Source organism: Schistocerca piceifrons, chromosome 7 (assembly GCF_021461385.2).
Source record: "Schistocerca piceifrons isolate TAMUIC-IGC-003096 chromosome 7, iqSchPice1.1, whole genome shotgun sequence".
NCBI classification, from domain to species: Eukaryota; Metazoa; Arthropoda; class Insecta; order Orthoptera; family Acrididae; genus Schistocerca; species Schistocerca piceifrons.
This window is the reverse complement of record NC_060144.1, coordinates 136,497,576-136,518,745: the sequence shown is the minus strand read 5'-3', so window position 1 is coordinate 136,518,745 and position 21,170 is coordinate 136,497,576. Positions and strand designations below refer to the sequence as shown.

General features: G+C 43.3%; 1 protein-coding gene across 1 annotated transcript in view; it reads right to left on the bottom strand.

The window, feature by feature from the left end:
• The window catches only part of LOC124805516 (protein Fe65 homolog), a 1,158,577-nt gene that overhangs the window by 265,836 nt on the left and 871,571 nt on the right, over positions 1 to 21,170 (bottom strand). Inside the window, exons 4-5 of the mRNA XM_047266079.1 lie at positions 2,989 to 3,125; positions 2,789 to 2,943 (exon numbers count right to left, since the gene is read on the bottom strand). Of these exons, the coding sequence (XP_047122035.1) occupies positions 2,789 to 2,943; positions 2,989 to 3,125 (292 nt within the window). The remainder of the gene's footprint in view (positions 1 to 2,788; positions 2,944 to 2,988; positions 3,126 to 21,170) is intronic.

Genomic DNA, 21,170 nt, shown 5'->3' with positions numbered 1-21,170 from the left:
GTTTTGGTACAGTTAGTTATAAGTGTATGTCAAGTAATGATAACAGCGGTTAAAGGTTTTATAACGTCGTAAAATAAAAGAGATAGACGTAAATTACGTGTGTCGACTGCAGCGTAGTGGACACAGACGTCGTTGTGAAATGAAAGGTTCCAGATTCTAGTTTTGCTTTCTGCAAATACTTTTTTAAAATCCCCCTTCATGTTATCTAAAAGTTAATTTAAGTTTCTCGTGCACAATTCGACGTTAGGCATATACGACGTGATTCAAAAGATTGTGAACAAATGGAAGGAACTGGAGTCGAAACACAACAACTCTGCAGTAGGAATTTGTAGTCTTCGAAGTAAACCTGACCCGATCATAGCTTTGGAATGTCAGGAACAAAAAGGACAATCAGTGCCTACGCGCCTGAAGATATTAAGATACAAGGGCGACTGGAACATTCAATATAGGTATAATGCCTTCGTATACAATTCTGGCGCCCTCTGTCAAGCACAAAAGGCTTCGCACGAACCTCATCAGACGCAGGAAGTATCCTGGTGAGAAGTTTTTCTATTTCGGGAACTATGTCACGTACACGAGGCTCGATTGGCGTACACAGAAACGGTACATTATCTTTGTGAAGCATACTGCGCATATGTGTTGATTGTTCTCCTTGTTTCTGACATTCCAAAGCTTTCACCGGCTCACTTTTACTTCCAAGACTATAAGTTCCTATTCTAAAATAGTTGTTATTCGACTCCTCTGTCAGCTCATTAAATTTGTGCACAACATAAAAGACCTCTGCTTTAACAAATGAGTTTGTTCTCTTTTGTAAACGTGCTAGGCAAGATTAACCACAAATTGCAAGACGGCTATCTACATCACCGGTTGATTTCCTCTGAATGCTTCTTTAGCTCATCTGCGATGATCGCTACAGATATGACGGAGCTAATTTGCGCCCGTCCTGTTTCATGATCAAGCTGTGTGGTTTGCGAAACAGGTACAGGAGATGGACAGAAATTTGGAAACACCACAAACACAACACATTACCGTGTCTCGCCGTGTAGGAAAACTGTAGGCATTCAAAACAGCTTACAGTTGTGTTGGATTGGATAAGTACAGGTTCTATATAGCTTTCAAGTGAAATTTATATCATTCTTCTTGGAATATACTCGCGAGTTTAGGTAACGATGATACAGGTGGATAGCGAAAAAGTATCATTACCTCCAAAATACAGGGTGATTCAAAAAGAATACCACAACTTTAGGAATTTAAAAATCTGCAACGACAAAAGGCAGAGCTAAGCACTATCTGTCGGCGAATTAAGGGAGCTATAAAGTTTCATTTAGTTGTACATTTGTTCGCTTGAGGCGCTGTTGACTAGCCGTCAGCGTCAGTTGATGCTAAGATGGCGACCGCTCAACAGAAAGCTTTTTGTGTTATTGAGTACGGCAGAAGTGAATCGACGACAGTTGTTCAGCGTGCATTTCGAACGAAGTATGGTGTTAAACCTCCTGATAGGTGGTGTATTAAACGTTGGTATAAACAGTTTACAGAGGATGGGTATTTGTGCAAAGGGAAAAGTTCTGGACGGCCGAGAACGAGTGATGAAAATGTAGCACGCATCCAGCAAGCATTTGTTCGCAGCCCAGGAAAATCGACTCGCAGAGCTAGCAGAGAGCTGCAAATTCCACAATCAACTGTATGGAGAGTCCTACGAAAAAGGTCAGTTATGAAACCTTATCGTCTGAAATTGGTTCAAGCACTGTCTGCAGCTGATAAGATTAAAAGAATCGATTTCTGTGATTTTATCCTTGCTCAAATGGAAACAGATGAATCTTTCGTTTCAAAGATTGTGTTTAGTGATGAAGCAACTTTCCACACTAACGGGAAAGTCAACCGTCACAATGTCTGTATATGGGGCACTGAGCATCCGCGGGAAACAACTCAGTATGAACGTGACTCGCCTAAGGTGAACGTTTTCTGTGCCATTTCAGCCAATAAAGTTTTCGTCCCTTTGTCTTCGAAGGTGCTACTGTAACTGGACTACAGTATCTGGAGATGTTAAGAGAATTGGCTGTTCCCTCAGCTCGAACAAGAAGCACAACAATTCATATTTCAGCAGGATGGAGCGCCACCACATTGGCACTTATCTGTCCGTAACTACCTGAACGTCAACTACCCGAGGCGATGGATCGGCCGCCAGACAGCCCGTGACAGAGCACTTCATCACTGGCCTCCAAGAAGCCCTGATCTTACCCCCTGCGATTTTTTTCGTATGGGGGTATGTTAAGGATATGGTGTTTCGGCCACCTCTCCCAGCCACCATTGATGATTTGAAACGAGAAATAACAGCAGCTATCCAAACTGTTACACCTGATATGCTACAGAGAGTGTGGAACGAGTTGGAGTATCGGGTTGATATTGCTCGAGTGTCTGGAGGGGGCCATATTGAACATCTCTGAACTTGTTTTTGAGTGAAAAAAAACCTTTTTAAATACTCTATGTAATGATGTATAACAGAAGGTTATATTATGTTTCTTTCATTAAATACACATTTTTAAAGTTGTGGTATTCTTTTTGAATCACCCTGTATACCACAAAGGCTCAGTCATAGTGAAATCTGGTGACTGGTGGTCAGGGCAGTTGCGACTATTCATCCTCGTGCTCACAAAACCAGTCCTGGACGATGCGAGCTGTGTGAACAGGTCGCATCCCACGTGAGGACGACTGAAGACTGTGTTTGACGGTTGGTGAAGGTGTGGACTGCTGCGCAGAGGAATACCGTGTAGCGCTGGCCGGCACTCACCTGGCGTTGTTGAGGTTGTCGTCGGCGGCGTCGCCGAGCGCGGTGACGGGCCCGGTGCTGACGTCGACGCCCATGGAGCCAATGTCGAGGGCGGCGTAGGCGCGCCGGCCCGGCCCGGAAGCGGGGGCGCTGGGCGCCGCCTGCTGCTGCTGCTGCTGCGTCTGCTTGCCGACGCCGACGCCGCCCCCGCCGGCGCGCGCCGCCGACAGGTTGCACACGGCGTCCAGCTCGCTGAACAGCTCCTCGTACAGCTGCTCCGTGTTGGAGTTGAGCGCATCGTCGAGCCGCGCCGGGTCCAGGTGGTAGTTGGGGTTCCGGTAGCTAAGCAGCCCGTTCTCTGCAAAACACCACGTCACGCACCACGTCAACACCTCTCCTCTCAGCATCTCTTCTACATCTACATCCATACTCCGCGAGCCACCTGACGGTGTGTGGCGTAGTGTACCTTGAGTACCTCTATCGGTTCTCTCTTCTATTCCAGCCTAGTATTGTTCGTGGAAAGAAGGATTGTCGGTATGCCTCTGTGTGGGCTCTAATCTCTCTGATCTTATCCTCATGGTCTCTTCGCGAGATATACGTGGGAGAAAGCAATATACTGTTTGACTCCTCGGTGAAGGCATGTTCTCAAAACTTCAACAAAAACCCGTACCGAGCTACTCAGCGTCTCTCCTGCAAACTCTTCCACTGGAGTTTATCTATCATCTCCGCAACGCTTTCGTGATTACTAAATGATCCGGTAACGGAGCGCGCTGCTCTCTGTTCGATCTTCTCTATCTCATCAAGCCTATCTGGTACGGATCCCACACTGCTGAGCAGTATTCAAGCAGTGGGCGAACAAGCGTACTGTAACCTATTTCCTTCGTTTTCGGATTGCATTTCCTTAGGATTCGTCCAATGAATCTGTCTGGCATCTGCTTTACCGACGATCAACTTTATATGATCATTCCATTTTAAATCACTCCTAATGCGTACTCCCAGATAATTTATGGAATTAACAGCTTCCAGTTGCTGACCTGCTATATTGTAGCTAAATGATAAGGGATCTTTCTTTCTATGTATTCGCAGCACATTACATTTGTCTGCAGTGAGATTCAATTGCCATTCCCTGCACCATGCGTCAAATCGCTGCAGATCCTCCTGCATTTCATTACAATTTTCCATTGTTACAACCTCTCGATATACCACAGCATCATCCGCAAAAAGCCTCACTGAACTTCCGATGTCATCCACAAGGTCATTTATGTATATTGTGAATAGCAACGGTCCTTCGACACTCCCCTGCGGTGCACCTGAAATCACTCTTACTTCGGAAGACTTCTCTCCGTTGAGAATGACGTGCTGCGTTCTGTTATCTAGGAACTCTTCAATCCAATCACACAATTGGTCTGATAGTTCATATGCTCTTACTTTGTTCATTAAGCGACTGTGGGGAACTGTATCGAACGCCTTGCGGAAGTCAAGAAACACGGCATCTACCTGGGAACCCGTGTCTATGGCCCTCTGAGTCTCGTGAACGAATAGCGCGAGCTGGGTTTCACACGATCGTCTTTTTTGAAACCCATGCTGATTCCTACAGAGTAGATTCCTAGTCTCCAGAAAAGTCATTATACTCGAACATAATACGTGTTCCAAAATTCTACAACTGATCGACGTTAGAGATATAGGTCTATAGTTCTGCACATCTGTTCGACGTCCCTTCTTGGAAACGGGGATGACCTGTGCCCTTTTCCAATCCTTTGGAACGCTACGCTCTTCTAGAGACCTACGGTACACCGCTGCAAGAAGAGGGGCAAGTTCCTTCGCAAATCTTTAGCGATCCATTGCTACGAGGGTCATTCCAAAAGAAATGCACACTATTTTTCTAAAAATACAATTTTCATTCTGCATGTGTGAAAGTTTTATAGTGTGTAGATACATCCTTCCCGCTTGTTTCCGAACTTAGTTCAACTTGTTCCCGTGAGTGGCGCCGTCACAGCATGTCTTCAAGATGGCTGCTACACTCGACGTTCGTCAGAAGCAACGTGCTGTCATAGATTTCCTGTGCTGTGAAAACGAGACAGTGGGAAACATCCACAAGAGGTTGAAAAAGGTGTACGGAGATGCTGCTGTCGATCGTAGTACACTTAGTCGGTGGGCAAGCAGGTTACGTGATGAAAGCGGGAACGGCAATATTGAGGATTGTCTTCGCAGCGGCCGGCCTCGTACTGCACACACTCCACACAATGTGCAGGGAGTTAACGAAATGGTGACTGCTGACAGACGCATCACAGTGAACGAATTGTCACGCTACGTTGGGATAGGGGAAGGAAGTGCCTGCAGAATACTGAAAGTGTTGGCGTTAAAAAAGGTTTGTGCCAGGTGGGTTCCCAGGATGTTGACCGTGGCTCACAAAGAAACAAGAAAAACGGTATGCAGCGGACGTTTGGAACAGTACGAGAATGGTGGAGATGAATTTCTTCGAAGAATTGTGACAGGTGATGAAACATGACTCCATCATTTTTCACCAGAGACGAAGAGGCAATCAGTGGAGTGGCATCAGGCAAATTCACCCAAGACAAAAAATTCAAAACCACAACTTCTGCGCCAAACGTTACGGCTACGGTGTTTTTCGATTCCCAAAGACTCTTGCTTGTGGACATCATGCCAAGTGGAACAAGTGGAACCACCATAAATTCTAATGCATATGTGACGACACTGAAGAAACTTCAAGCTCGACTGAGTCGTGTTCAACCACATCGGCAAAAGCAGGATGTTTTGCTGTTGCACGACAATGCACGGCCACATGTCAGTCAAAAAACCGTGGAAACGATCACAAAACTCGGATGGACAACACTGAAACACCCGCCTTAGAGTCCTGACCTGCCTCCATGTGACTATCATCTCTTTGGGAAACTGAAAGACACTCTTCGTGGAACAAGGTTTGAACATGATGACTAACTTGTACAGGCTGCCAAACAGTGGCTGGTTGGTCCAGAATTTTACCGTGCAGGTATACAGGCTCTGGTTTCAAGGTGGCGTAAGGCAGTTGAGAGGGATAGAAATTATGAGGAGAAATGAAAATATTGTTCCTAAAGGATGTATCTACACACTGTAAAGCTTTCAAACATGTAGAATAAGAGATAGATTTTAAAAAAAATAGTGTGCATTTCTTTTGGAGTGACCCTCGTATTTTACACAAACAAGGCTACGGGGTAGCTATAACTAAACTTTCGCCACCTGAGAGGGCACCATGACAAAGGAGCCATCATAGGAATATGAAACTTTGCCGAAACATTAGTTAGGACATGGGGAAGAGAGATAACAAATAAACCATCCAGAGAACCACATTTCAATTTTCATGTGAGAAGATAACATTTGTGAATTGCGTACCGTATTTACGTTCCAGGTCATAAACATTGCTCAGTGTGTAAGTAGGCTGTTTAAGTTTTTATGTTGGTAACTCCATGTAGCGCTCTATATGAAAATCAGACTGCACACAGCACAGCCAGTGATTTTCATATGGAGCGCTACATGGCGTTACCAACACAAAAACCTAAACAGCCTAAAAGACTCTTCGATGGTGATTGTGCACCTGGACAGTCGCCACAGATGGTTGCTGGCCGTCTCTACAAGGACTGGAGTGGGTCTGCACCTCTGGTAGCCCACCAATACCATAATCTCTACCAGGACTACAGTGGGTCTACTCTGTGATGACCTACCCACCAATATTCTTCAAAACTTCGACTGACTCTGGTGTGGGTTGGCTCTGTTGTGGCCCATTACCTGTCTGCATGTCAAGAGACAGCACTGTCTTTCCGTTGGAAGGACAACACTACTTCTTCAAGACTGCATGGATATCCACTACTTCCGTGTGCATTTTCTTTTACTGCTCAGACTTTGAGAAAAACACTGCAATTTTACTGTGATGAACGATCAGGACTGTCTTTATGGACTGTGAGAAAATTTTAGCTTTTGACCAACATTGTGTCGATAAGTGTGTGCATTTGATTTCTTTGTTATTGTAATTATGTATTTTTTTTTCAAATCTGTATTGGCCACTGCCCAAAACAATTTGTAAAATTTTTTGTGGGGAGCATGGGGGCTATGTAAGTAGGCTGGTTTGTTTTTTTTTATATTGGTAACGCCACGTAGCGCTCTGTATGAAAATCACTGGCTGTGCTGTGTGCAGTCTGTGGCTGGGTGGCATTGTTGGAATAGTCGTTATTGTAGTGTTGGGCAGTTGGATGTGAACAGCGCATAGCGTTGCGCAGTTGGAGGTGAGCCGCCAGCAGTGGTGGATGTGGGGAGAGAGATGGTGGAGTTTTGAGAGCGGATGATCTGGACGTGTGTCCGTCAGAGACAGTAAATCTTAAGACTGGATGTCATGAACTGCTTTTGAACACTATTAAGGTAAATACATTGTTTATTCTCTATCGAAATCTTTCATTTGCTAACTATGCCTATCAGTAGTTAGTGCCTTCAGTAGTTATAATCTTTTATTTAGCTGGCAGTAGTGGCGCTCGCTGTATTGCAGTAGTTCGAGTAACGAAGATTTTTGTGAGGTAAGTGATTTGTGAAAGGTATAGGTTATTGTTAGTCAGGGCCATTCTTTTGTAGGGATTATTGAAAGTCAGATTGCGTTGCGCTAAAAATATTGTGTGTCAGTTTAGTGTTGATCAGAATAGGTAAAGAGCGAAATGTCTGAGTACGTTCAGTTTTGCTCAGCTGTTTGAAAATCAGATAATGTAAGAGGTTTATCAGCACAGCAATTCATTAATTTTTCTAAAGGGACGTTTCAAGTGTCACGACCGACTTGCATCCACTACAGCCTGGAACCGCGCTAGCGATACCATTTCACCATTGTTCGCAGCACTTTCCGAACGGTGGACCATGGAATGTTTAGCTGTCATGACACAGCCCAAGCACTGCTTGAAGATCGCACTTTGCGTCCATCGTTCTCCGACACGGCAACAGTACCTACTTCAACAATTTGTGGCCTAATTGGCTGTCGGCCTCTCCCAGGAGCATTTCCCAAATCGCCATTTAATTCGACCTTCCGAATCATGTTCCTCAATCCGGCGCGGACAGAGGATCTCTCCATATTCCTTTTAAGGGGCTCCGGAACGCCCTATACTTGCAATGTTAAAATTAACGCTTATAAATTACTTCTTTCCTCACAAAGTATTTGAGGTAGGAAGTTGAACTTTTTACAGATTATTTATTGGAATATGGGCTACAACTTAACACAGGGATTTTACAAAATTTTAGTTCAGTTATTAAAGATGATTTTTTTCAACTGTAATGAAAATTCACAACATTTTTTGCAATTTTTTATTTATATATTCAAAAATATAGTTTTTTGGAAAAAGGCTGTGTTAAATTATGCAGAAGGTACTGTGTAACATTTACTGAAAGTTTGAAACAAATATGTTTGGAAGATCCTTAGAAAACATGTAATTAGTATGAGAAAATAAAAGTTTTGGGAATCGAGCGACAAAGATTGGATTAACTTTTTAGTGCATTCCAGGTCCATAGGATGGATTATCTTCATCCTCTGCAAACTACTCCTCCAGCTTCCTCTTGTTCCTCCTCCTGTTTACTCTTGCTTGTATTTCTAGACTCTTTACAACCCTGTCTGCAGCCCGAAGGCGTTCCTTGTCTAAAGCGAGCATCGCTCGTTGTTGTGTTCGTAGATTTTGCTACCATTTTCTTCAGTTGCAGTTACTGCAACACTGTTCCAAAAGGTGGTCATGTATGAACACTTATCACATTTCAGTTGTATTTCACTAGCAAGTCTTACGTGCTTTATTACGGAGAGTTCCAGACCAACTTCACTACAATAAATACATCTTACACAGTTTGAAAAAAATCCTTTGAGAGCCGACATATCAAATATTTCATTCACATCCGATTCGCCCATAAAACATTCATAGTTTTCACTCATTGAACCAAGCTTCTTCTGTGAAGTATTTTCTTTCCCACTTTGACTGCTATGGGCAGGTGTACTTGAGAGGTTAGGTTCACTCACTTGGTTATCGTCTTTATTGTTTACAGTAATAACACATACCTTTGGCTTTCCAACATTTCTCCTTTTCTTAAAAGCCTTCAGAGGATTTCTAATAACTTTACTTTTACTCATTATTATACTTCAACAAAACAGAGACTCAAGAAACAGAATTAATTACGAATATTTTCGAGATAACGACAGAGTAAATAAACATGAAACAATCGACAACCACACCAGCGATATATATTGAACCATCGCAGGTTAGCCACAACACATACTTTATCTCACATCACTAAAAACATCACTAAAATGTACCTGATGAACACGGACGTTAATAATAACACCATTTGACAGCAGTTTAACAGCGCCACAGTGGGTCACGCCCATGTAGAAAACATTTCAAAAAAAATTTAAAAATAGTTGTAGTCTTCGGAATTGAATAAATTATATATCTATTAAAAGGTAATAGTCTGCAGATTCAGAAAACGCAAAAAAGTAAAAATTGAACTTTTCATGATTTTGAGCCTTTCCGGAGCCCCTTAAAGCGTCGACACTCGCGAAGACCAGCGACACTATTGTCGCTGTTTTCATAAAACAGCGTTACTAGTTTACCCCTGCTCACCTTTTCCAAACTCATGTTGACTGTCCTCAACTTTAATGCACACTGACGCTTGTGGTTCAACTCTACGGCGTCGCACCAGTACCGTTGCTTAACGGCGTCATGACATTTAACACTACCAACAAAGCAAGTCCTGCAGCGCACAATCTCATCATAATTCTCATGAAGACGCGTACCCATACGGTAAATATTTTCCCGTCTACGCTGGCTTAGCGAACGATCAATGATAACCACCCTGTAGTTCAGAAGAATTGTGGATACACCGAGACCTGGTAAGGTAAGTCACCTTACACGGGTAGTAATTAATTTTTAAGTATCACCTCAAAAAATTAGTTTTATGATTCATTTTTTGTTTTGTTCACTTGCACTCATCTGTTACAGACTGAAATCCTCACGCCACAGAACCATAGGACGCTGCTACAAGAACTAAAACGAAATGGTGCAGCTCACTGATTAATTCAAGTATCATGCAGTAACTTGTTTCTGCATCTTAAGGGAACCAATGCTGGAACAACGGAACAATTCATTCTGAGTTGCTATCGATCCACTTCAACAATGCACCATCATATGACAGTGATTAGTTGGTGCAGACGGCTTCAGGGTGGTGAAACACGTCTTAATGACTAAGAACAAATCGGTAGACCGTCTCCATGACAAGAACCGGCAATTACGAGACGTGGTGGCCTTGCTGTTCCAACACCCAAACTTCCAGGTGTTAAAACACTCAGATCGGTACCAAACGTTGCATGTCGGTAGAGTATCAACCACAACATCGATTTAGTTCGTGCTGTGAGCTGTCGTCCAGTAGAACATCCGTAAACGACAATCAAAAGTATCACCACAGTCACGGAGAATATGAAAAGCGTATCTGTGACTGATTGTATCGTATATCGCGCGTGGGTGTGGGTGAGAAGGTAGAACGTTCGGTCGTCGTACCAACGGTCCCGCGTTCAAATCCCACTGACAACAAATTTTTTAACTGTTATATGGGAGAATACAGGGTGATTCAAAAAGTATACCACAACTTTAGGAATTTAAAACTCTGCAACGACAAAAGGCAGAGCTAAGCACTATCTGTCGGCGAATTAAGGGAGCTATTAAGTTTCATTTAGTTGTACATTTGTTCGCTTGAGGCGCTGTTGACTAGGCCAATAAAGTTTTTGGTCCCTTTTTCTTCGAAGGTACTACTGTAACTGGACTACAGTATCTGGAGATGTTAGAGAATTGGCTGTCCCCTCAGCTCGAACAAGAAGCACAACAATTCATATTTCAGCAGGATGGAGCGCCACCACATTGGCACTTATCTGAACGTCAACTACCCGAGGCGATGGATCGGCCGCCAGGCAGCCCGTGACAGAGCACTTCATCACTGGCCTCCAAGAAGCGCTGATCTTACCCCCTGCGATTTTTTCTTATGGGGGTATGTTAAGGATATGGTGTTTCGGCCACCTCTCCCAGCCACCATTGATGATTTGAAACGAGAATTAACAGCAGCTATCCAAACTGTTACGCCTGATATGCTACAGAGAGTGTGGAACGAATTGGAGTATCGGGTTGATATTGCTCGTGTGTCTGGAGGGGGCCATATTGAACATCTCTGAACTTGTTTTTGAGTGAAAAAAAAAACCTTTTTAAATACTTTTTGTAATGATGTATAACAGAAGGTTGTATTATGTTTCTTTCATTAAATACACATTTTTAAAGTTGTGGTATTCTTTTTTAATCACCCTGTATTTTCCTGATATGTAAAACGACTTTTTGAAATTGTAGCAATGTTCTTTTGGCGGTCTGCTTTCATTTCGTTAGTTGAACCCTTATGTACTTATTATTGATCTTATTATTTTGTTTATTATTAATTATCATTATTACTATTATTTTCGCACGTGTGATGCTATTGTTTCTTTACATTTGTATTCTGATTCTATATTCCGTGAAACTACAAATGTACTCTACTTTCAGAGAAACGAACCGACAGTAGACAGCCATGAGACCGTTGCTATAAATGTGGTGTCACCGCCAGACACCACACTTGCTAGGTGGTAGCCTTTAAATCGGCCGCGGTCCGTTAGTATACGCCGGACCCGCGTGTCGCCACTTTCAGTGATTGCAGACCGAGCGCTGCCACACGGCAGGCGTAGAGAGACACTTCCTAGCACTCGCCCCAGTTGTACAGACGACTTTGCTAGCGATGGTTCACTGACAAATTACGCTCTCATTTGCCGAGACGATAGTTAGCATAGCCTTCAGCTACGTCATTTGCTACGACCTAGGAAGGCGCCATTACCAGTTACTATTGATGCTGTAAAACATGTACCGTCAAGAGCGATGTTCACCATTTACGGATTAAAGTTAAGTATTCCATCAGCTACGTCCTTTTTTGCTAAAGTCTAACTTCCTTGTCCTGTTCCAGACCTCATGCCAGCCTGCGTGAGCTAAAACGCGTGCCTTTCGGCTTCCTCTCATAGTGGGTTGGCTCTCTTGCCAATCCACAACAATAAACACCAAACGGCCCTTTTACATTTCATCAACACGTAGTCCCGTATAAATTTTCACGTATGATACAGTAAAAAACATTTTTCAGTACTGGGGTTTGAGCTCGGAACCCTTGGCACGAGGATCTAACTACCAACTTCCCGACTGAGGCAACACGAATTTGTTAGTCGCAGTTAAGCTTTTGATGTGCTCCGTAGTTCTGGTATTACTTTTAATTAACGTTTAGGCCCGTTCTGTTGGACGATAGCACACAGTACGAACTAAATTGGAGTTTCCTTGGAACTCTATCGACATGCATCACTTGACACCGATCTGAGTGTGTCGTCTGGAGGTTTGGCTGTAGAGGCGGTAGAGTTAAAAAGTGAAAATCAGACACGGATCAGTTTGCAACATCTTGTACGACATACTGAACATGACAGAGGTTTCCAGAATGAGATTTTCACTCTGCAGCGGAGTGTGCGCTGATATGAAACTTCCTGGCAGATTAAAACTGTGTGCCCGACCGAGACTCGAACTCGGGACCTTTGCCTTTCGCGGGCAAGTGCTCTACCATCTGAGCTACCGAAGCACGACTCACGCCCGGTCCTCACAGCTTTACTTCTGCCAGTATCTCGTCTCCTACCTTCCAAACTTTACAGAAGCTCTCGCACCGGGCGTGAGTCGTGCTTCGGTAGCTCAGATGGTAGAGCACTTGCCCGCGAAAGGCAAAGGTCCCGAGTTCGAGTCTCGGTCGGGCACACAGTTTTAATCTGCCAGGAAGTCTCATGACAGAGATTGCCACCCGGTGGGTTCCACGACTGCTCGCACCCTTTCAAAAAGTCTGGCGAACCGATGCAGCGACTAAATGTTGTAGCTGTGCTGACCAATCCAGAAGGCTTCTTTAGCCGCCTAGTCACCATGGACAAGTACTGGGTATTTCACTGTGACTCCAAGACACAGGAGCAAAGAAAACAGTGGGAACACACTAGATTCACCGCCGCCGAAAAGGCGAAGACCCAACCATCACCGGACAAGCTGCTGCAGTGTGTTTTTTGAGGAAGGCCATGGTGTGGTGCTGAAGGGTTATGCTCGTAAGGGACAAACAGTCACACGGACGTACAACCGAAATTGCCAGCCGAAGTTACGGGAGGCCGTCAATACGAAGCATCGCGGAAACCTGTCCAAGGGGATATTTTTGCTCTACAACAACCGCCCACCCCATTCTGTACGTTACACAGTGTTACAAGTTGTGTTTTTGGGGTATCACGTTTTGCTTCGCCCCACGTATTCTCCCAAAACGGCAGGTACTATTCAAGTCCATGGAGCAAGAATCAGACCCTCTTTACATTTACCAAGAAAGATTACACAAATAAACTCACTGCAATATCATAATGTCGTATGACTCGATGGCTTTGACACGTAACGACCCTTATGTAATAGTTTCCATGCCTGTGGATGATTGTTTTTGATCGAAACTGATAGCAAAATAAAGTGATTCATTCTCCATAAACTTCTGCTGGGTATAGGCTACATTAAATTACAAAATGATAAACCAACGTCCAACGAAGACCGCCAGCCCTGACGTTGGTTCGTCATTATGCAGACTAGAACGAAGAAAAATTTTATGGGAACTGACTTCGGCTGACAAAGCCAACGAGCATGTTGATGTCAATGACTATCTTTAATTTACTGAAACATTTATTTTAAGCGGCTTCCGTAACCAAAGTCACTAAGGAACGATAATTCATAACTTGGTGGAAGAATTATAACGAGAATTTCGTTGGTAACCGGAGGAGTAGTAGTGTAGTACAGATTCTGTTCACTGGGCTACATTTCAAATTCAAAGTGCCAAGTTAACTCCCTAACCCTAACCTTCGCCCCACTCTCCCTATCCACGTTCTATGATGCTTGCACTGAATGTATGTGACAACAGTGACGGTTTATACACTTTGGCGGAGTATACAAAAGCTATGAAGGTATGCGTAAAGTTACTAATTGTGTACCGAGCCGGTACTCGAACCCGGGTCGCTGCGTTTCCGATGCGCGCTACATTCTAAGAGTGTTCCGTATTGATTTACACTTTTTCTCATCATTAGTGATATGCCATTTGACTCACCATTACAATTGCAAGTCTGTAGTACTTTGGTCTAACCGTAGACGTAGGACAATGGGACAATCTCTAGAAATATAGCCCCTGCTCAATGCAGCCCATTTCACCAACTGCTCTCGTTACACGAAAGGACGTCGTCATCAAGGACAACGTGGTTTCTGTGGAAGGGGGATGTAAACACTGGGGATATTCACAGGCGATTAAAAAAAATGTTCAAATGTGTGTGAAATCTTATGGGACTTAACTGCTAAGGTCATCAGTCTAAGCTTAGACACTACTTTAACCTAAATTATCCTAAGGACAAACACAGACACCCATGCCCGAGGGAGGATTCGAACCTCCGCTGGGACCAGCCGCGCAGGCGATTAATGGCAGCGTGAGGAGTGTGTGCAACGTCACGGGAAGTGTTGCGAGTCGGAAAACCAGGTACTGCCCACACTCACCGTATTCTCCTGCTTTGGCTGCTTCTGATTACCAGCTATTCGAAGCTGTCAAGAAACCTCTGCGCGGACATCATTTCGCAGACTTCCAGGAACTGCTACCCGGTGGTGGGTGCCACAGACTGGAAAAATGTGATACGGAGGGGGGGGGGGGGGGGGGAGACCTTCAGAAATTAAAGGGGTCACGTAAGGAGAATATGGTGGGTGTGGCAGTAACTGGAACTCCATTTTAGAGATGGCAGCCGTGGTTTTCCGACTCGTATGGGTACGACCAATGTGTTGCGAGAATACTTCTCACGATGGTTACGCTCTGCATACATTGCCACAAATCGCCTGTGACTATCCCCAGTGTTTACAACCTCCTTGCACAGAAATCGCGTCGTCCAGTGCTGTCCTAGATGTTCATATTGTCTGCTTTGATGAACATGTTGGCAAGTCACGTAAGACAGCATTTAGGAAAATGGGCAGTACTGGGCAGGGATTACACTGCTAGTAATTATCCTGCCACCTACGGTCAGACCAAAGTACTACATACTTGCAACCGTAATGATGAGTCAAATGGCTCGCCATGAATGGTGTGAAAAAAACAAAATAAATAAAATCATAAATCGATCCTTGGTCGCCTCACACACCGCCCTAAATTTTCACCTTGATACAAGAACTCTTTTATGCTTTCCGAACACTACAGATGCAGTTCTGCTTTACTGCTACACTAAAGGTCGATTCGCACACAACCATGATGTGACACTGCTGTGACTGGACCGTGAGTCCACCCACCTTGATCTCTTATTGACGTCTTCTCACACAACACAGCTTTCAGTGCATTCGAGTAAGTAAATTGGTGATCTTTTCGGAAGATGAACGCTTGATGATCGTTATAACTTTTAATGAAAAGGACAAAGCTAAAATCGAAACATGTCGAGGCAAACTGATGTGGGTTTATCACGGTTGCGAAAATTTACAAACTGAATGGGAATTGGTTACTTGAGTACAGGAAGTCGATAGACAATTAAGCCAAGTTTTACGAATCCTTCAGAATGTCCGAATTTTTTTTCAACTTCCTTGGAAGTTAATCTAAAAAAAGATACATTTTGGGTAAATGAGTTGTGCTAAAATCCAATATTTTCGAAGTTTGCAGTCCAAATACGAACCGTCGAAATTTGTCAGCGTGCACTACTAATTCAATATAAATTCTCCGATTAGCACACGTTTATACATATGAAGCTTACCATCTGTGGATAACATCTTTAAAATTTGCAGTAATTACTAAAATATATGCCCTTTCTCTGGACCAGGAAAGGAAAACCAGATTGAAAGTGGAAAGAAATGCTGTAGGTAAACTGAATTTAGTGTCACGTATAAGAAGCAATTGAAATGTTAGGGCAAAAAAAAAAAAAAAATAAATACAATAAAATAAAAAATATAAAAAGTGAGAAAAAAGTGATATGATATATACTGTAAACTTAGATCAGCCTCAGTATCATTGATACAATGATTTACATGAATGTAACGACAGATTATTGTTGTCAAGAAAATGGACAAGGATAAATGAATTAAGTAATAAATGTTTGACATAGTAATAACTGCGTGTGCTTGTTACTAATGAAGGGAGTGATCAACTATTGTGGTAGAACTGAAGTCCTGTCAGTATAAACGTACGACACGTCACGTTGCATGTTTTACAACAGTATGGGGTCTGGCACAGCAACGAAGTATCAGATTTTTACGTCAACGATAATAAACCACGAAGACTCTAATAACAGCCCCCGTCGTTATATTTCAAACTCACTGCTGATAATACAAAGCCTTAGATTACAACCCGCCCCCTATTCTGTCACAACATGCCTGCATTAAACGTTCACCGTCAGTTGCTCTTTGTTGGAAAGCGTCAGTCGGTGCATGCAATATAAAGCTTTACAGCGTCAAATATGACCTAATAACGGCGATATTACATCGTAAGCTAGTGATAAAATCTGGCTCGTGGAGAGAAGAAAGGCAGCGGTGGAGAAAACTTTTTCTAATCAAAAGCGTTTTCGATTTTCGGAAATCCTCGAACATAACATGCTTTTATCCAGCCCCACAAGATACGTTTGCAGTTTGCCTAACATCATACACACGGCCTACTCAATAACTGACGACGAGACGTTTCACTCAGGCTGATGATGATGATGATGATGATGATGATGATGATGTTACCGTCATCTATCCAGATACTGGTTTGTTGTAACTCTGCACGCTCGTCTACACGAGATGTGCTTATGAAATAATGGGACTGATGCTGTCACGGAGAAAGGACGCATGCGCCAAAGATGAACGACCAAAAGCTGTGAAGTCTTCTCAGTCGAATGCGGTATCTCTGGTGTTTGTAGACAAATCAGTGCGGCGTGGCCTTTGTTTGTGTAAAAGAGTACTAATTGTCGTGAAGTTTCATATGTAACTTACAAAAATTGCTACTGACACCTATCTCTTACTAAAAGAAGGCTGTTTATTGCCTACGCGTGATTTTGATAGGCTCAAGCTTTTCCAAGATGGCCGAGAGGACGTCCAAGGTGACTCACACCTGGGACGCCCATTAACATTAAAAACTGAAGAAAATACCAAAAATGTACGTAATCTGATTAGATATGACCGTTGGTTGATTATGCAATCGATCGCTGAAACTGTAGAAATTGACAAATAAAGCGTAAGGCAAATTTTACATAAACAATATAACCGAGAAACGTGTGCGTAATGCTAGTGCCGAAAACTTCCACGATCGAACAAAAGAAGTTCGTGAAAACGTTTATACTGACGCTTTGAATACCACTGAAAATGATCTTAATGTCTTGGGAAGAGTGATAACACGCGACGAATCTTTGCATTTCATTTATGATCCAGAAACTCAGCACCGAACGAACTTCAGCTGTAGCGAAAAAAGCTGCAATGAGCAAATCAAGATTCAAAATGATGATAAAGGAAAATGTATCTTCACTGGGTCCCTGGAGGTTAAACTATTAATCAACATTCCTGCCTTGAACTTCTTGCTCAGCTCCGTAAGAAAAAAAGGAAAAGTGACCACAAATGTGCTGCATCAAGGCAAAAAGCATCGGCTCATACGGTACTGTCTGTTAATAACTTTCTAGCGCAGCGCTCCACGTCACTCCAGTGTTAAGACCACCCACGTTATTATATGACCTAGCACCTATTCCTCAAAGGCAGAACTGCGTTAAGAGGAATTACAGTAGATTTCAGTCCTTTGATGCAGTAACAGAAAAGAGCTCACAGAGGAAGACTTCCAGCACTGTTCCAGTCAATGGAATTCTCGCATGGAGCGTTGTAGGCACGCAAGAGCGAAATACTCGTAATGCGGGGGACCAAAAAGTAAGTATGTATGTCTTAGAAATAAAATGTTTTACAGTAATAGTCCCGTTATTTTATAATCAGACCTCATTCACTCGATCTCGTTTACTGAGATGAAGCCTCTCTCTAAAATTTTCGTCCCGCATTTCCCTCCTTTCAAACACCGATGATTCCTTCCTGTCTCAGGATATGTTCTGTCAATCGATTCCTTCTTTTAGTCAAGTTTTGCCATAAATTTCTTTTCTGTCGAATCTGATTCAGTACCACCCCATTGGCTATACGATGTATCAGCCTAATCTGTACCAGTCTCCAGTAGAACCACAATTGAAAGTCTTATATTATCCTCTTTTCCGCATAGACAAATACTTTCAAGAGAGACTTCCTAACATTTAATTTTACAATTGATTTTAACAAATTTCTCTTTGTCTGATACGCTTCCCTTAATGTTGCCAGTCTGCATTTGATATCCTCCCTTCCTAGGCCATCGCTAGCATTTTGCTGCTCAAATAATAAAAAGCATCTACTATTTTTGGTGACACTTTTCCTACTCTGTTATCCTGGGACTCGCCTGAATTAATTCGACTATATTCCATTACTCTTACTTTTCGTTGATGTTTATCTTACAACCTCTTGTCAAACACTATAAGTTTCGTTCAACTGTCTTACAAATGGTTTGCCGTCTCTGACGGAATTACAGTGTCATTGGCAAACTTCAAAAATTTTAATTTTGTACTCGTCGCATGAGGACTGTACTGATTATAAAGCTGTACGGCTTTCTCTCTGAGACGTGCGAACTCTGGCCCTGTTACATGCGTTCTCCTACACGCCTGTGTGGCAAATGTACGCAGACAACCCTTTCGTACTAACAGTCTTAGTATCTGTCTTAAGAATAAAATTCATTTATTTGCCGGTCGGAGTGGCCGAGCGGTTCTAGACGCTACAGTCTAATCTGCTTCTTGTTTTCATACCTTCTACTCTGCCTTCGATTACACTTGTAATGATGCCATCATGTCTCAGTAGATGGCCAACCCATGTGGCACTTCTGTGTCTGATAAGCTTTAGGAGACAAGACTTCTCTTCTTATACACTCTGGAGCACCTCTTCTACCCACGCCATCTTTAGCATTTTACGTAGTACCACATCTGGAAGGCTGTTAGTTTGCGTTTTTCTGCTTGTTCGAGTGTCCATGTTCCACTTCCGTACAGAAGTACAATCCAAACAAACGTCTTTATAAGGACTTTCCTGAGATGTTTGTCTGTACGACTGGATGCTCTTGTTGAAAATAGCTTTTGCCTGGTGAATTTGACTTGCAGTATCCTACCTTGATCTCCCGTCTGATGTAATTTTACACCCTATGTAGGCAAGCATTCAACGGCCTCCAGTCGCTCATTGTTAAGTGATCATTAGGGAATGGTGTTTTGTCGGCTCACAACTAAGATTTTTGTTTTATCTTTATCAATTATCATGTCATTTGAAGAGTTGAGGGTGGTTTCCATCTGGGCCAGCATCGCTTCTACTTGTTCTGCATCTTAACGCTGCGATATAATCAGCAAATCTGAGTATGTAAAGTTTCTTCCTAACTCCATCCAGGGCTCTCTGAGTGTGTAAGAGAGTGAGCAGTCTCGCCTTGCACCTGCTTTACAGCAGTTTCTTCCTGATGTTCTCAACGACTTATCACAGCGTCTTCATAGGGTCTTTGGAGTACTCCTCTGTCCTTACGCTTTATGCCACTCTCTTAGCATCTCAAAAACCTATCGCCAGTCTACCTTGTCAAATGCTTTTTCTAAGTCGACGAAGGCAATATATGTGTCTTGAGTCTTCTTTAGTCTTTTGTCGAGAATTAATCTCAGGCTGATTATGGCTTCTTGCGTGCTTATACCTCTTCTAGAAATGGTCATCTACTTCATCTACACTGTTTCCAATCCGCCTTACTGACAGAGGTCAAGACCTGGGAGATGTCTGCTACCAAACTTAGGGTCATATATTGTTCACATCTGTTTGCAGATGCTTTCTTTGGTATTGGCACTGTGACACATTGTTTAAAATCTCGTGGAAGGTCTCAGATTAAATTAAAGTAGATACCTGTATATTTTCCGTAACTGCATAATCCTACACAAAAATCCCGTAAAAAGTTGCTACTTTTTTTTCAGTCTAATTACGAACGAGCATCACTCAAAATCTTGTCTATAAATCCTAACAAACAGTCGACATGGCTTTAAATCAGATTCAGTTGTGCGCTACCGCGATATTAGCGACTGATATTAAGTGGTGGCGTGGAAAAATGGCCCGTACACATGCTTCAGTCTGAGCTGGTGTTGCGAAGGCAGGAGTGGTGTGCGCTGCGTAACTGGCTGATAAACGGACGAGCTGCTGAGCCAGCAACGCGTGTCGCTGCCCGACGGCCACCTGTAAACGGCTGAGGGCAAAAACACACACGCCAGCGCGCCTTACGTAACTGCTGCGGAATTCACCGCGATTAACGAGTTGCCCTGCGCTGCACGTATGCCCTCACAACACGCCCCGACGGACCAAAACATCCACAGCCAGGTGCCGCAGTAGAATGCGCCGGGTTCAGGCATTTTACTATCGTAACACGTGACAAATAAGTTCGTTAAGCTGGACCCTTGGAGCACAGCACGATACGGAAGTGAAGCGCCGACCGTCAGAAATCAGCAGAGCAAGATAATGGAAGCTTATGAAATGTGGTGGTACAGAAGAATGTTAAACATTACGTGGACAGATGAAGTGCTGGAATGGAACTTCCTACAAAATATAACACACCACGTTGTTCTTAATAAGACGAAATCGGCGGATGTAAAAGTCATTTCGGGAGCAACGGAGGGAGTCTTACAGGTCCGTGACCGTTTACAATAAACACTGAAACGCTAAAGAAACTGTAGGCATGCTTATTCAAATACAAATCAAATACAGAGATATATAAATACGCAGAATACGGCGCTGCGATCGGCTACTGACGCTACAATGGAAGGTGATCAAGATTTAAGTGAGTCTGAAGGGCCGGCCGCGGTGGTCTAGCGGTTCTAGGCGCGCAGTCCGGAACCGCGCGACTGCTACGGTCGCAGGTTCGAATCCTGCCTCGGGCATGGATGTGTGTGATGTCCTTAGGTTAGTTAGGTTTAAGTACTTCTAAGTTCTAGGGGACTGATGACCACAGTAGTTAAGTCCCATAGTGCTCAGAGCCATTTTGAGTCTGAAGGTGATGTTATCGGCGGCGCATGAGCGATGGGACACAACACTTCAGAGGTAGCGATGAAGCGAGGATTTTCCCGAACGACCATTTCACGAGTGTATCGTAAATATCAGGAATCCGGTAAAACATCAAATCTCCGACATCGCTGCGGCCGGTAAAAGATACTGCAAGAACGGGTGACAGAAATGCAACTCTTCCATAAACT